The sequence below is a fragment of the Balaenoptera ricei genome, chromosome 7 (assembly GCF_028023285.1).
Source record: "Balaenoptera ricei isolate mBalRic1 chromosome 7, mBalRic1.hap2, whole genome shotgun sequence".
NCBI classification, from domain to species: Eukaryota; Metazoa; Chordata; class Mammalia; order Artiodactyla; family Balaenopteridae; genus Balaenoptera; species Balaenoptera ricei.
This window is the reverse complement of record NC_082645.1, coordinates 14,667,896-14,683,994: the sequence shown is the minus strand read 5'-3', so window position 1 is coordinate 14,683,994 and position 16,099 is coordinate 14,667,896. Positions and strand designations below refer to the sequence as shown.

The following is a 16,099-nucleotide window of genomic DNA, read 5'->3' as shown; positions in this document are numbered from 1 at the left end:
GATTCTCTATTCCATTCCATTCAGCTATGTGTCTCTCCCTCCCCCAATACCACACAATCTTGTTCACTGTAGTTAGATTATAATCCATGACACTGTGTAGAATGATTTCTCCTAATTTGTTCTTCTTTTTCTAAAGTGTTTTAGCTACTCAAGGTCATTTGCCTTTCCATATATATAACATATATATATATATATAAAATAGTAAGCTTGTTTACAAAAAAATCATGTTGAGATTTTTCTATGAATTGTGTTAAACCTATAGCTCAATTTTGGGAAAATTGACATCTTTACTGTGTTGAGGCTTCCATTGTTTCTCTATGTATTTAGGTCTTCTTTAACTTCTTTCATTAGCATTTTGTGTCATCACACATATCTGGTACATGTTTGTTATGTTTATATCTAAGTACTTCATTTTCTTTAGAGTGATTGGAAGTGGTATTGTGGTTTTAATTTTGGCTTCCACATGTTCATCGTTAACATGTAGAAATACCATTGATTTTTACGTGCTGCTCATTTACTTTTATTCTCCTTCTTTGCTTTCTGCGGACAGATCAAGTTTTCTTATGTTGGTTTAAAAGTTGTATTTTTGTTCTTGTTTTGTTTGCTCTTAGGACCGTTTCCAGAGACTTTGTTTATTTGTTTGTTTGTTTTAATAATTTTCACTAGTTTCACCGGAGAGCAGGTGAGCAGATCTCTTCAGGCTGGGATGCCTGAAGTTCTCTCTCCCACACTAGTTTACCACCTTGACAGGAGACTCACCTGGGGAATCTTTAACAAGGGCAAAGACCTCAGCATGCTGTCACTCTTTCAATCCATCATGTCCCACTGCAAGTGTTGGGGACACTGGCCTTAGGCACTGATCAGCAGATGGTTCCAGCCCCAGACCTGGCTTCCTTCCACCTCCAAGCAGTCCCACCTACCCTTTCCCAGGCCCTAAGGAGACAGATCCTGCAGCCTCCTTCTCAGCCATGCCTCTTTCCTTGTGTTGCACGTATAGAACTCAGTGGGTCCTGGTGTCCCCCCCGGTCTATAAGCAGCAGCTGTGGTTCCAACAAGCAGGATGTAATCATAAGTCAAGGCCTCCTGTACCATTGACTGATTTGTGCTGTACTTTCTTTATCCTCATTGGCCCTGAGCATCTTGGCACCACAAGCAGAAAAGGTCCTTAAAGTTCCTTTTGTCCAGTGGCTTTCAACCCCTAGTCACACATTAAAATGACCTGGGGAGTTTAAAAAATATCAGTGTTTTGGTTCCCCACCCTAAATCATCTAAGCCAGAATCTCTGTGGGTGAAACTGGATGTAGATGTCTTTGAAAGCCCTCACCCACACCCCCAGCCCCCAGGAGATTCTAAAGTACAGTGAAGGTTGAGAACCACTGCTCTCAATCTAATCTTTTCATTTTACTGACGCCCAGAGAACAGAAGTGACTGGCCGAGGCACACGGAGGGTTAGACTAATTTAATGACTTTAGACTAATTGCCTCGGATCTGTCTCACCACTCTCCCCTTTTGTCGGGTGCATCCTAACTGATTTCTCTCGCTCATCCAGTTATGCCTATAAGGCCGGGTCAAGACAGAGTCAATAGCTTACCGCTATTCACGATTGTGTGGCATTGTTCTTAAACAGCTTCCCCACCTACAGCATGAGTTCATTCTGGGCTGAACCAACCCCTCTGGGTCTCTGGCTCCTCCCCGCACAGGCCGATGCTGGCCTCCAGAGCCAGCAGGAAGAGTGGGGGATGGCCTGAAGGGCCCTGGCTTGGGAGTCAAACCTAGTTTGAGTTTTGGCTCCACAATGCAAACCTTCCTGAAGCTCAGTTTCTTCCCCCATAATATGAGCTGCAGTCTCTACCTTCAGAGCTGGCTTTACTGTCAGGACCCCTGACTCACACAGGCCCCTTCCAAAGCCCTGGGAGGGGCTCTCCCAGTTTTGTAGTCCCATTTTTTATTCTTTTTCATAAAGCGAGCTCCCCCAAATTTTACCGGCTTTAGATGCCACAAACCTTGGGTCTTCTCCTCCCTACCCCACAGAGTAGTTGCTATAAGATTCAGTTCATAAAGTGTGGGGCGTGCAGTAGATGCTCCAAAAATACTTCCCTCCAGAACAGCCCAGAAAAGGGTTGGAAAGACAGACAGAGCCATAGCTGCTGTGCTTGAGGCATGCCCTTTTTAATGTCCAACATCTTGGCCATTCAACAACCCAGCCCCCGTCCAAGGGTGTCCTCTGGGGTCCAGACACAAGTAGGGGAGATGCTAAGGCACCTGGCTCTCGAGGGGGGCCTCCTTAGGGTTGATGTAGCCGTGGATCCAGTCGAGGTAACGGCTGACTTTGGTGTAAACACCGTAGTTGTTGAGGCGCCCGCAGCCCTCACCCCAGCTCACCAGGCCCACCAGGAACCAGGTGCCGCGGAAGGAGACGACCATAGGCCCCCCGCTGTCGCCCTCACAGGCATCCCGCGGGTCCCCCAGGATGCCAGCGCACAGCATGTTCTCGGAGATCTTGTTTTGCATGGCCAGGACGCACACGTTGTGCGGGACCAGGGGGACCTTGACGAAGTTGAGGACGAAGGTGCGGTTTCTCTTGGCCTCGCTGCGGTAGCCCCAGCCTGTCACCACCGTCTCCTGGCCAACCTGGGTGAGCTCGCGCTCCGACAGGCCACTGTCTGGGAGGCAGATGGGCACAATGGTCTGCGAGAGAGTGGCGGGCTGGGCCAGGTGGAGCAGGGCGATGTCATTGTCGCTGGTGCTCTTGGTGTAGTTGGGGTGGACAAAGACCTCCTTGATGTCCAGGTCCACCTCCCACTTCTCCCAGCGCCGCAGGTCATACTCCCCTGCAGGGCAGAGGGGCTGTCACAGTGGGCTTGCGGGAGCCCCGCTCCCCTGGGGCCCCCTGAAGCCAACGTGGCTGCCATGCTCCTGCAGGCCCTCGTGGAGGGATCGCAGGAGTGGTCACCGCGTATGCCCGGCACTGTCCTGGGCCACGGGGCTGTGCCTCTGGTCCCTATCAAGGGTAACAGCCCGTGAGTGTCAGTCCTAAAGGGGTACAACGCTGGTCTGAATTCAGGACTGGCTCATAGACGGAGCAGTGAGGCCTGGGAAGTGACCAGCGGTGGGAAGTCAGCAGGGAAGCCTGAAGCTCCCTGGAGACCTGGGACACAGACCAGAGCCGCAGAGAGAACATGGGACACCTGCCGAGATGGGGGCGGGGCAGGAATAGCAGGACCCAGAGAGGAGGGCCAGCCGGACACAGGCTCCACCAGGGAGGAAAGATCTGGACCACATACAAGACACGAGGTCTTCTCAGGCGAGGCTGTTGGTTCCTGGAAAGGGGGGGTGAGGGCTCTGCCTCCAAGCCCAGCCCCGCTGGAGGCCACTGGCCTCTGGTTGTGCTGGGCGTGAAGGCAGGGTGTGTGAATCTGGTCATTCACTCTCAGTACATATCTTTGCCTTCTTTTTTTTGCATAAAGATTGGAGTGAGAGAACCCTGCCCCCCAGAAATTGGTAGAGAGTGGGGCCTAGGCTCGGGGAGCCCCGGGCTGTTGCAGGGGACCAGCTGGCTGCTGTGCCAGATGCCAGGGCCCCCCGCGCAGTCCATCCCTGTCCATCTGTGGGAAGCGTGGCCCTGAGGATGCCTTCTGGGTCTCTGCACCCCAGGGTGCCGCAGATCCACACACACAGCCACTCCACATAGTGAGAGCGAAGACACAAGTATGTGTGCAACCTCCTCACTGGCAAACACACGTGTGTAAGCACCTGGGCACCAGATTCGAAGAGAAGCCCTTACATGCAAACTACCTGGTGTCACTGTGTCTAAAATGCCGCCACAGGAGCGGCGGGGAGGGAGCACACGGGCCTCTTCCCCCCAGATGCCTTCTGTGCGGCTCTGGTGTCCTGTTGCTCAAGGACCCCGGAGACCAGGCTCCCCACACCCGGCCAGCCCTCTGGGCCACCCCTCCGGCCTGGTTCCAGCCCGCACCGAGCCTGACGATGAGCTTCTTGCGGTCTTCCAAGCAGTGGGCCGCTGTCAGCACCCAGGAGACGTGGACGAGCACCGCCCCGCAGGCCAGCTTCTTCTTCGAGTCCAGCAGGACCACCTGTGATGGGGGGTGGGCAGTGACGGCACCACGCGGCCTTCGGGCAGCTCCGTGTCAGGGCCCCCGGTCTCAGCACAGCCCCGGGCACTAGCTGCATAAATAGGTCTTCCCTGGGTTCCCTGGTCACACGCGCGTGGACTTTTTTGGCATTTTCTTTCCTGCATGTTTGGTGGAGTTTGCCTGTTCCAGGGTATCTCCCCGCCTTTGCCTGTGCTGTTCCTATAATCATCCTCAGCAGCCTCCAGAGAGCTCTTCTCACCCTCGGGGGCTCAGGCTGGTCCTCAAGTCCTTTGAGAAGCCTTTGGGGCCCCCAGGCTGCCTTGGGAGTCCTCTCCGGGTTCCCTCTGTCCCTGTCCTGCTGGCCGGCTCTGGTCCCATTGGGTTGCCGAGTGTTCAGGAGCCTGAACCTCCTGGGGGCTGTGAGCTCCCCAAGACCTGCCAGTCTCCTGCTTATTGATCTCTGGGCAATCCCCCCACCCCAGTGCCTGGCAGAGATGGGGACCAAATAAGTGTTAGTTCCCATGGGGGGGCTGGAGAGGTACTCAGAGGTCAACCCTGCCTCCCAGCCCTTTCCCACGCAAAACACTGCTCCCCTCAGCCAGGTCTCTGCCTCCAATACCACCAGCAGAGCATTATCTTTCCAGCTCTTTTTAAAAGCTATACCTCTCCTTCCTGCATATTCCCCCTCAGTCCCCGGTGCCCACCCCACCCTGCCCTCTCCCATCGGGTTAGAACCATCTTTCCCTGGAACCCTCTACCCTTAGCACTGCCACCCCCCCCACCCCCCAAGCAAAGGCTGCACTTCCCTTCCCACTGGTGCCTCCTGAGCGGGAACTGGGCGCAGTGACTCCTGACCCAGCTGGTGAGCCGCTGCCTCTCTCTCCTCTCACCTGCCAGGGGCTCTCTCCCCATCCGGCCTCCTGCCCACTGATGAGCCGTGGATCTAGTTGGCCTTCTTGGTCTACTTGGTCTGTGTCACGTTTCAAGTTCTTGCGTTTCTTCTCCATTCGCTTCCCTGGCCTCCCACAAGGGAACGTCACTGAAGGCAGGGGGAGGCTGCTGAGTGCCCGCTGGGCACTGTTCCCGAGACTGCCCTCCCATCTCTGTCCCCCTCCTGCCAGCAGCCTCCTTTGCTGCCTTGTAGGATAAATGATGCCCAGACACTCAATTCTATCAACTTGCAAAGCCCCTCAGGTTGGTCAGTCGGGTAACGAACAGCGCCACTTAATGGCAAGAGTCAGACCAAGCAGCATCTCTACCTAGCGGTGTGCCCTTAGGCAGGTCGTTAAAGTTCTCAGAGTTGGGACACCCCAGGGCTGTTGGGAGTAATCCCTGAGATGCACAAGTAAGGTCTCGTGCTGGGACACTGCCGAGCTCCTAACAGAGGTAAGGACTTATGGGGAGGAGGAGGTGGGCATGCCCAGAGAGCCTCCGAATGGCTCCTGAGCCCAGAGGAGAGAGCACTGAGCAGAACTGAGGGCTGGGAGGTGGGCCAGGGCCATTCAGGCTGGGTTGGGAGATTTAGACTCGCAAGAAGCAGTGGGAAACCATCAGCAGGGGGATTGCATAGTGACAGAAAATGGAGATGAAACATCAGTGACAAGATTCCAGAAGCTGGACAGCAGAGGGACACGGTAACTGACTTGGCCGACTGAGAAAGCCGAAACCTCATCCAGTAGTAGGAGACGCTGGGAGCACGCTGCTTGGCAACGCAAACGCCCAGGAAGCCTCCATGTGTCTCTGAAGAAGCTGTGCAGGTGGGGCTACAGCAGGAATGTTGAGAGCTTGTCAGAGAAACTGCTAGAGCCCTAGGCTTCTGTCTCGACCCCTCATCGGTGGCTTGACTCTCCTCTCTGACCCCTGCAGAAGACCCTAGGTGTATTCTCCGCAGAGGGTGAACCAGAGGCCTGGGGACTCCAGGCACCGCCACAGGAAAGAGTGACACGCAAGGCTGGCCAGAGGGAGTCATGCAGACATCTGCAGACGGGGCAGATGCCAGTTCCTCTTCCCCCTACTCTCCCCAGGGGGCTGGAAGCCAGGCTGGGACCACCCAAGCATGAGCTTGGAGGATTCCTCTCAGAAAATGGCCTAAAGACCTAAGAATCTGGGCAATAGGGGTTCTGCCAGTGACCTGGGCCTTCAGATGGTCTCACAGGAAAGCCCACCAGCCAACAGGTCCACCAGGCATTTCTTTGCAACTTCCTGTGAATGTCTAATTACTTTAAAAGGAATAGTAAGATTTTTTTTTTTTCAGTAAAAGGACTGGAATATAGAGTTGTGGAAAGTTCTCTGAAAGAAGAACACAAAGTCCAAGATATGGAAAATAGAAGAGATAATGAGATAATAAAACTAGAAGATCAATCCGGGGAAAGAGATCTGATTAGGAGGTGCAGAAAGAGAGAACAGAGAAAGCACAGGGCAGGCCATCAAGGAAATAACTAAAGAAATGTTCCTAGAGATAGAAGACACGCCATTTCCACATGAAAAGGGCGCTGCACAGTGAATGCAAGAAGATCCACACGCAGGAACAACCTGCTGAAATCATGGTAAGAGTTGTGAAACTCCGACTGTTGTGTAAGTATATAAATCTGATAGAAATTTAAACGTATAAAAAGGAAAGTAGAAAAGAAGGCAGAATCACGGTTCCTGTCTCTCCTCGCAGAAGCCAGAGGTGAAGGCGGAAATAAGCCGGCAAGAGAGATGAGGAGGATGCTGGAGGCGTGCCCTCCCCATCCGCTCCGGCCTGGGGAGATGCGCTACCTCTGGGCTCCTGCTCCAGGCGACGCCCCCAACGTGAGCAGCGGCCCCATGGAGGAAGGCGGGCAAGCGAGGGCAAGAGCGGGCAGGACACCCGCCGAGGGCACCCTCCCTCTCCGTCGGGGCGGCCCGTCTCCTTCGCCTGGGACTCGGCACTGTGGCTTGCTCACCGCCCGGGCGCCCCGCGCTGTCCCCCATCTGCGGCTCACCCTTGGGCTCGCAGAGCAGGTGGTCGTCCCCCAGGCGGTAGCCGGGCGCGCAGCGGCAGTGGCGCCTGTCCTCCTCCTCCAAGCAATAGTGCGCGCAGCCGCCGTTCTCCGCCGAGCAGTTGGAGAAGCGAGCCTCTGCGGGGGACCGGCAGGAGGGCGCCGAGAGAGCGCGGCGCTCTGCGCGCCCGGCCCCGCCCCCGGCCCCGGGGAGCTCCCCGGCCCGCCGCCCGCCGCCCCTCACCTTGAAGGCAGAAGCGGCCCTCCCAGCCCTGCGCGCAGTCGCAGCGGAAGCCGCCCAGGCCGTCGATGCACGTGCCGCGCCCGCAGCACGGGCTGTCGCACGGGTGCGCCGGCGGCGGGGCCGCGCACTGGTCCCCGTCTGCGACGAGGGGTAAGGAGGGGATCACGGGGGTCCGCCGGCCGCGTCCCCGTCCCCCCAGCGGCCCAGAGACCTCGAGGGGCACGGGCACCGCGGCCAGGGGTCTGGAGCGCACTCACCGTGGTACTTGGACCAGAAGGCCAGCTGCGGAGAGAAGGGGCGGCGTCAGGGGCCGTCAGCCCACCTATGTAGATGGGGAGCCCCGGGGGCCCCTCCCCGGGCTGGCCCAGGTCCGGCAGGCAGCATCTAAGCGGGCAGGGAAGGCAAGGGCTTCCACACAAAGAGGGGTCAACCCCAGCCTCTGGGCAGCTGCACCCTGCGAAAGGCCAGGCTCCTCGCCCCTCTGCCCATCTCCACCCCACATCCCATACGCGCCCCCCCTCCCCCGCCCGTGCAGCTGGAAGCGTCCTCTGGGCACTGGCTGCTACCACAGCAGCCTCTGCAAAGGAAGGGACCCCAATCCCCCACCCCCCGCCAGGGTGCTCTGCCTGCTTCCAGCTCCATCCCTCCAGGCGCTGGGCGTCTGGTCTTTCCCTGAGCCCGTGTCCTCAGAGCTGAGTGTGCAGCAGGACGTCGTGCGTGAGGCACAGCTTGCCGGTTCAGAAAGTCTGCTTTTCTAACCAGCTCTCTGGTGGCACTTCTGCTACTGGGCTGGGACCACCAGTCCCTGAGATCCACTGCTTGATGCCCAGGCCGAAAGCCCCCCTGCTGGCCTGGGAGACCCTGGGCGGGGTGGGGGGGAGGCCCGGGAGGGGTGTGATGTGCCCAGGCTGTGCCTGCAGAAAATCATCTTGGCATCTGCTGAGGAGGCCATTTGGGGAAAGAGGCAGTGGAGATGGTGGCTGAGGGCAAGAGAGGAGGCCACCCAGAGCTCCCCCTTCAGCCGTGAGAGCTGAGTGGGAAGGGCACGCCTACAGACAGCTTGAAGGGGATCCAGGTGGTGGCACAACCCCCAGGTCCTGGTCGTTAAAGTGAGCTCTGGGTGCTGGAGGGGGTCTGAACCTCGTATCAGGAAGCCACCTCGCTTACCGAGTGCATCCTACCACCTCAGGGCCACTGCCACAGGGCCCTGGGGGCCAGAGAGGACACAGACCCTTTCCTTGGATCCCCTGAGCAGTCAGATTTCACCCCTGGAGTATCTAAGGCACAGAGTGAGTGTGTGTGCCCAGACATCAGGGAGTCTTGGGTCACCTGGTCAGCAGGTGCAGGGTGGAAGCAGGGGTGGTGGCCTTCTGATCAGAGGGAGAGAGAAGAGGGGAGGCCGTGGTGGCCAGTTGCAGGTGGAAAGGGGGACTGAACTACCTCCAGTGGGATTGGGTGGGAATCCCAGCCTAAGGCTTCCCCAGACGCTTCTCACGCTCATTGCAGAGTTCTGTTTCTCGGAGTCCCATGTGCCCTGACCAAGACCATAGGGCCGTTCACTCCACTGCTGCACCCCTGGCAAGCTGTGAGGGTAAGGGGCTGGTGCCCACTGCTTTCCAGGACTCCCAAGGGGCCCCCGGCTGCTCTTCCAGGTCCCACCCCTGAGCCTCACGCTCTGCACCCAGTCGGGCGGCCGTACTGTGTCTTCCATGTTTTGGAAAATCTCCCGAGCCTCCTCAAATTCACAGGTCTCCTCTCTGCACTCGCGCTCCAGGCTGCCGGGCCGCAGCTCCTCCAGGAAGTTGTTGGCGCGTTTGCGGATCCGCAGCACCTGGTGGGCACGCTGGTGGCTGGAGAACACTGAGTCTGGGAGGGTTACAGGGAGCTCGCGTTGGTGGGGGGCCCGCAGTGAGGGGGCCCGGCTGGGGAGTCCCTGGGGAGGTTTTCGTCTTGGGTCCCTCGGGATTATAATTCCAGGTACCGATACCCTCTCCTCCTCCCCTGCTCTCCTCCTCCTCCCGAAGCAGGTGGCCGGCCATCGGAGGACAGGACACTTGACCATTCACAGTGCGTGCACTGAGACCAACAGACCTCCCTCCCTCTGAACCCAGCCCGACCTCCGTGTGACCTTAAGCCCATGTCTTTACCTCTCTAAACTTCAGTTTATTCATGAAAAAATGAGGATGAGATAATCATGTAAAACACTTAGTACAGTGCCTGGCGCAGAAATGAGCAGCCAGTGACAAACGCCACGTGCTGCTGCTGTTGTTATTATTATACTGCAACGGTAAACAGGTCTCGTTGCTCTCCAAATACACCTTGTGCAAGCCCATCGTGACGCCGCCCCTCCATCCCCCCTGCGCTCTCCTCCTCCCCCGCCCCCTCATGGAGCATTTCCCACGCCCTTCCCCTAGGGCAGGCACACCTGGGCAACGGCAGACCTACCACCCAGGGAGCATCACCAAATGTCTCCTGGGCTCTGAGAGGTGTCTGCCTTGGGGGCAGGGGGACAGCTGGGGTGGAGGGACCAAGGCAGGGGAGTGAGCAAGAGAGGCTCGAGGATGCCAAGGCCAGGAAGGGCATCCTCAGGAAGGGAAGATGTGCCTGACTGAGTCTGGACGTAGGAGCCAAGAGGACCGCAGGTGGGAACCGGGGCTGGGGGAGGGCAGGAAGGGCTGCCAGGCGTATGTGGAAGGAACAGCCCATGGTGGCTGCAGGCGGTGTGGGGGGAGGGCCGCCTAAGAAACCAGGTGGCACGTCTGTCCCGCAGGCCCCCTCCCCCAGCATCCTGGCCTCCTCCTCTCCACATCCCGGTCCCCTGGCCGTGGGCACCAGGGGAGGGGTTGGGGCAGGGTAGCGGCCAGCAGGTGAGCATTTTAGGAGGACGGGCCGCTCTGGGGCAGTTTGCATGGCCGCGGGGCCTGGCGCTCTCACAGTTGAGGGAGGGAGCGGTGGAGTGGGAAGACCCCAGGGGACTCTGTGACCCACCCCCCAGGTAGGAGGAAGGACGTGACCCCGGGGGCTCCCTGCCATCACCACAGGACTCAGCCCCTGAGCTGCGGCCTGCTGCTGTGTTCCCCTCAGTTAATTTATCCCTGTGCCCTCAAGTCCGCCTCTCATCTCCTCTCGCCCTGAGGCTCAGGGGAGATGGTGAAAGGTGTGAAGACCCCGAGGGTCCCCGAGGAGGGGGGTGGGAGAGTGGCCTTACCAGGAGGAACTGGTGTGCTGGAAATTCCCCAGATGGTCACGAACAATAAGAGGCTTGTAAGCTGCCACATTCTGAAGTTGCTGCCACCTGTCTGAGGAGGACTTCTGAGCTTCCGGCAGCCCCGCCAGCCCCCCGCTCTGCCCCCTCCCCCGGCCCCGGGTGGGAGCTGAATGAACCGGCCTCCTGTGTGTGCTGATCGCCAGGGCAAAAGCTGGGGTGAGGGGGTCCCTGTTCACTATTCAGACACCCACGTGGCGCCTCAGTCCCCTTGTCTATATGGGGCTAAGGTCACACGACCCGAGCCTGCAGGGTGAAGAGAGGAAGTGGAAGGGGCAGTGACCTGGTGAAGATCAAAGGGGACTCGGCACAGAAGGGTGATGGGCAGGTGCACCCACAATGTTCCTGCCCTCCCTCGGTGAGGATTCGGGGGTGACGCCTCTGCTAAGCTAAAGGCCAGGTTAAGAATAATAACTGACATTTATTGGACAGTCCCGGTGTCTTTCAAGAAATTTGTACATGGTTCAGAGGACAGGCCACCAAGTCAGAGCGCCTGGTGCAAATCCCAGCGCCAGGACAGGATTGTTGGGCAAGACCCCTAACTGCTCCTCAGCTGCCTCATTTGTAAAATGGATGGAAAAACTGTATTGCTGCCTCAGAGGGTTATTGCGAGAATTAAATGAGTTAATCTACATAAAGCTGTTGAATAGGTTTGCACATAGCAAATGCTCAGTAAGCATGAGCTACTACTATCTCAGCGAAGGCTCACCACCACCCGAGAGGTAGGTATTAATGTTGTCACCCCATTTCACAGAGTGGGGGATTGAGGCTCACAGGAGAGAAATCGCTTATTAAACACCCGCAGCCAGGAAGCGGAAGAGCTAGTGCCTGAGCTCAGGCCTGTGTGGCTCCAGGCCTGGAACCTTAACCCCTGCCGCAAACCACCAGGCGCACCACAAGGCCACAGAGGTAGCCCTGCTGGCCGGAAACCTAGGAGCCCCCGCTGCCCCCCAGGCTGAGTGGGTTCCCCACCGGCACCCCCCTCCCCGTCTAACCTCATGTTCCACTTTGCCGACTCCCTCTGAGGCTGATTCTGACATTTGTTTAAAGGGTTTAGAAGCAGAGGTGAGGCTGTGGTGGGGAGCCTGGAGGGCCCCGGGCTCCAAGCTGCCTCTGGCGATGGCTCTGGGGTCTGGAGGCCCTCAGCCGACTTCCACTTCCCTCAAAGTCTGGGAGGAAGGCCCCTGGGAACCATGGCACCCCAGCCTGAGGAATGCCAGCCAGAGCCTTGGCCTGGCCGGTGGCAGAGCCCAGATTTCCTTTACCCCAAGCTCCAGCCAGCCTCTCAGACCCTGGCTAGAAGAGTCCACCTTCAGCCCTGCTCACCCTCCCGCGGCCCCCCTCACAGACCTGCCTCGAAGGGGACTTACTGGGGTGGACCGCCGAGAAACTGCAAGGTCGCCCTCCTGCCGCCATGACAGCCTGGACCTCGAGTTAATCCATAACTGCAAATATTTGCTTGGCCCTCGGTGCTGAGGCCTCCCTCTCCACAGATAAACAAACAAGTTCCCAGCTTGGGACCGCTCTGTCTGCCCCAAGCCCACCTGTGCCCATCAGTGGTGCCTGCAGGAGGGAAGGAGGGAAGGGCCGGGCAACGTCAAAACTGTCTACGGACGTGGCCTCATTTTAGCCTCATAGCGGCTGGCTGAAGGAGGGACATTGTCCCCCTTTAGCTGATGGGGACATTTTTACCCGGAGATACTGCAGTTTGCCTCAGATCAGCACAACCGGTAATGATATTTCACCAAATCTAGGATGCCATTAGTTATAAGATGCATCTATTTTATGTGTCAGCGTAAAAGAAAAGAAACATTGTTAATTACTCAGTGGCCGGCCGGCCATCTTGATTACATCATGAAGGTTTGATGTAAAACATGAAAAGATATGCCTCTCAGGGTCCCTACCACATGGGTGCCAAGCACTTGGCTAAACTCTCAGCTCCAGCCGCTCTGGTAACTGCCCCCCAAGCCCACACACACACACACACACGCACACACGACTGCACACGACTGTTCCCGTAACCTCGATTTTGCAGATGACGCTCAGAAATCTTTTGTCACTTGCCCAAATTCACGGAGCTGGTAAGCGGCGGGCCTGGATTAGAACTCAGGTCTTCCCAGCACCTCTTGGCCACTTCTGTGAGCAAGTGAGAAAAATAAACAGGATTCCGAAAAGGCTGCAGTCAGTTCTTGACCGGTTTGCCAGAAAGGGCAGGAGCAGAAGTAAAGGGGTCGACCTGGAGCCTCTGCCCTGGCCCTGTGGTCCGTGAGCATTTATTCCGTATCTTCCTTCCTGTACCGGGGATGTCCCCACTTCTTGCAAACCCCACTCCCTCCTTGGAGGACTTGACCAAACTCCTCAAAGTCCCAGCCCCTGAACGGCTCATGTGACCCTGCCCTGCTGGCCTCTGGTGACGGCACCAGGAAGTCCCCTGACCCAGGAGTCCATCAGATTCTCCCCCTCAGCCCCCAGGCGTAGGGCATTAGAGCCTTATTCCACTGTGAGCACTGGACTCACAGATTTTTTAATTTTTTAATTTTTTGGCCACACCGTGCGGCATGCGGGATCTTAGTTCCCCGACCAGGGATCAAACCTATGCCCCCTGCAGTGGAAGCACGGAGTCTTAACCACTGGACCACCAGGCAAGTCCCTGGGCTCAGATTTTGAAGCCAGAGGCTGGGCACTGACATTTCAGACTAAAGCAGACGAGGCCGATGAGGAGGAAGATGTAGAACGTGCAGACAGAGGCTGAGAGTCTCGGGCGGGCTGCGGGCGGGCGGTAGCAGCTTACCTCGTCATGACTGGGGCGTATCCTGCCTCTGGCTTCATGGTGGTCCCCCTGCGCTCCTGGGAAACCCCCTCTTTCCTTAAGTCTCTTTGCAACCAGACGCCTCCTACTGGGGTACAGCACCGTGCCCCGGCTGTGAAGTACAAAGCCCTTGTGCTGCCCACACGGCCCACTGGAGAAGACCAGAGGAACAGGGTGAACGTCTAACAAGGCAGACCCACTGGGCGGAGGCCAGGTGACAGGTGCGGATGGCGATGCTTATGGAATTCCGAGGAGCGGGAAATCAGCACAAGTGGGATGGTCAGGGAAGGCTGCCGGGAGGACGCAGAGCTTCAGCTGGACATCAGAGGGCAGGCAGGACCCAGGTAAAAGAGGAAGGGCCCTCAGGTGGGGAGGGGGAGGGGACAGAGTTTGGGATGGAGCCTCTAGGAAGTGGGGAGCCAGCGGCTGTTTGTAGGGTCTGGGGCCACTGCTTGGAGAAGGGAAGTCACGGTCCTGTCGACTCGGGTAGGAAGCATGGAGACGACGTGCCTGACCACGCAAGAGGGGAGGCTTGCAAGCTGAGGAATGTGTGAAAATGCCTCCTGCACCCCTGTGTTTGCTCCAGGGTCCTCCCCCATGGGTCTGCGGCATCGCCTCCACTCCACCGCCTGCCACCCGTCACCCCGCCTGCCAAGTGCCAGGCGCTGTGTGTGTTCACAGGGACTCCTGCGCATATTCCCTTCCCCACCACCTCCTCGCCTCCCACCTGCTCCCCAGCCTAGCCCAGGAGATCAGCTCCATGTGACGTCTATGTAGGGTCCACCACAGACCCTGACCAAGAATAAGGGACTCTGCCCGAGGCACCCCCTTCCAAACCAGCCCAGATGCCCACTGGCACCCAGAAGAGCCAGAGCGCCTGCAGTGGGAGGAGTGACCAGTGCTGGGGTCCGCAAAGGCCTGGAAGGCCGTCCGGAGGTCAGGAGGGCTCCTCTTGCCCTTTCTGCTGTTGGCCTCCTGGGGCGCTGCAGCGCGGGTGCCTGCATCACCGCCTCCGCATTGGCTGCCGGCGCAGGAGGCCCGGCTCACCTCCCTGAAGCAGGGAAGGTCCACGCCACCAGCCATTGCCGAGTTCTGCTGGCTCTGAAAGCCTGGCATCACCTGGAGAGTCCAGGTGCAGCTTGGAATCCGGCGTCTCTGCTCACCTGCAACAGGCTTCCAGCAGGGGGCGCTGCTCTGGTCCCACAGAAGGGTCCAGACCGCTGCTCCAAGGTGCAGCTTCACCGGGCTTGGTGGGCGCGGATGACTGACCTTGTCTGACTCTGGGGTTTCTCTTCCCAGGTGTGAGTCACCCCACATGGGCCCGAATTCAGTCAGGTCGACTCCAGATGCTAGAGCAGAATTTAGGCATCCCAGCCAGAGGTGATTGAGAGACAGGAAGGACGTCTGTGTGCAGGGAATTCCCTGAATTTGTGAGGACCCAGGTGAAGGAACAAGAAGCAAAGGTGTGTATGGGGGGAAACAGAAAGTCACAATTATCAGACGGCATCCAGCAGTGGGGTGTTCAAAAACTCATCTTCGGGGTCAGGCTTACGCAGGTTTAAGCCTCATCTTGGCTCCTTCCTGGCTGGGCTGTTTAACTTCCCTGGGCCCCAATTTCTACTCTGTAAACGAGGCCAAGAATAGCATCCACCTCAGGTGGTTGTTATGAGGATCAAATAGTTTCTACAAGGTGGGCCTGAGACTTAACAGGTGATCGATTAATCGACAACAATTTTCTCTTGTGGCTCCCCAAATATCCCAGAGAGAAGGTGAGGATCAAACCCCCCAGGGGAAATGATGTCAACAGCACAAGGACACATTGATTCTTTTTTTTTAAATTTTATATTGGAGTATAGTTGATTCACAATGTTGTGTTAGTTTCAGGTGCACAGCAAAGTGATTTAGTTATACATATTCATATATCTATTCTTTTTCAGATTTTTTCCCCAAATAGGTTACTACAGAGTCTTGAGTATAGTTCCCTGTGCTATACAGTAGGCCCTTGTTGATTATCTGTTTTACATATGGTAGCGTGCATATGCCAGTCTTAACCTCCCACTTCATCCCTCCCCCGCCTCTCCCCCTTGGCAACCACAAGCCTGCCCTCTAAGTCTGTGAGTCGGTTTCTGTTCTATAAACAAGTTCATCTGCATCATTTCTTTAGATTCCACATATAAGTGATATCATATGATATTTGTCTTTCTCTGGCTGACTCACTCCACTTAGTGAGTCCATCCACGGACTCACTTAGGTCCATCCATGTTGCTGCAAATGGCATTATTTCATTCTTTTTTTAAAAAATAGGTTTGAGGTATAATTTACATGCAGTAAAATTCACTCTTCTTGAATGAACAGTTCTGTTTGTTTTGACAGATGTCTGTAATAGTGTAACCACCAGCACAATAATTAAATGGGACATTTCTAACACCCACAGCCCCTGGCAACCACTGATCTGATTTCTGTTGTTTTTTGTAGAATGGCATATAAATGGAATCCTTACAGTATGTAGCCTTTTTAAAACTGGCTTCTTTCATTCAACATGAAGCTTTTCAGATTTATCCATGTTGATGTGTGTATCAGCAGTTTCTTTTTATTGCTGAGTAGTTTCCATTATACGGAGGTACCACAATTTGTTATCCATTTGCCACTTCTTGGCTATTATTAAATAAAACTGCTAGAACATTCACGCACAGGTCTTTGTGTGGGTATATGTTTTCATTTCTT

General features: G+C 56.5%; 1 protein-coding gene across 3 annotated transcripts; it reads right to left on the bottom strand.

Annotated features, from left to right (window-relative positions):
* Window positions 1-2,250: 2,250 nt before the first annotated feature.
* Window positions 2,251-10,594, bottom strand: PROC (protein C, inactivator of coagulation factors Va and VIIIa). 3 transcript variants are annotated; one of them, XM_059927111.1, is made up of 8 exons: window positions 10,510-10,594; window positions 9,001-9,167; window positions 7,559-7,583; window positions 7,302-7,439; window positions 7,061-7,195; window positions 4,985-5,133; window positions 3,977-4,094; window positions 2,251-2,831 (listed from the first exon to the last, which is right to left on the bottom strand). In XM_059927111.1, the coding sequence occupies exons 1-8, from the start codon at window positions 10,577-10,579 to the stop codon at window positions 2,254-2,256; spliced, it is 1,380 nt and encodes a 459-aa protein (XP_059783094.1). In that variant the 5' UTR covers window positions 10,580-10,594; the 3' UTR covers window positions 2,251-2,253. The 3 variants fall into 3 exon arrangements, with proteins under 3 accessions (XP_059783094.1, XP_059783096.1, XP_059783095.1); XM_059927113.1 differs by having other exon boundaries at window positions 7,061-7,125; window positions 7,292-7,439; window positions 10,510-10,579; XM_059927112.1 differs by having other exon boundaries at window positions 9,001-9,161; window positions 10,510-10,579.
* Between the last annotated feature and the right edge of the window lie 5,505 nt (window positions 10,595-16,099).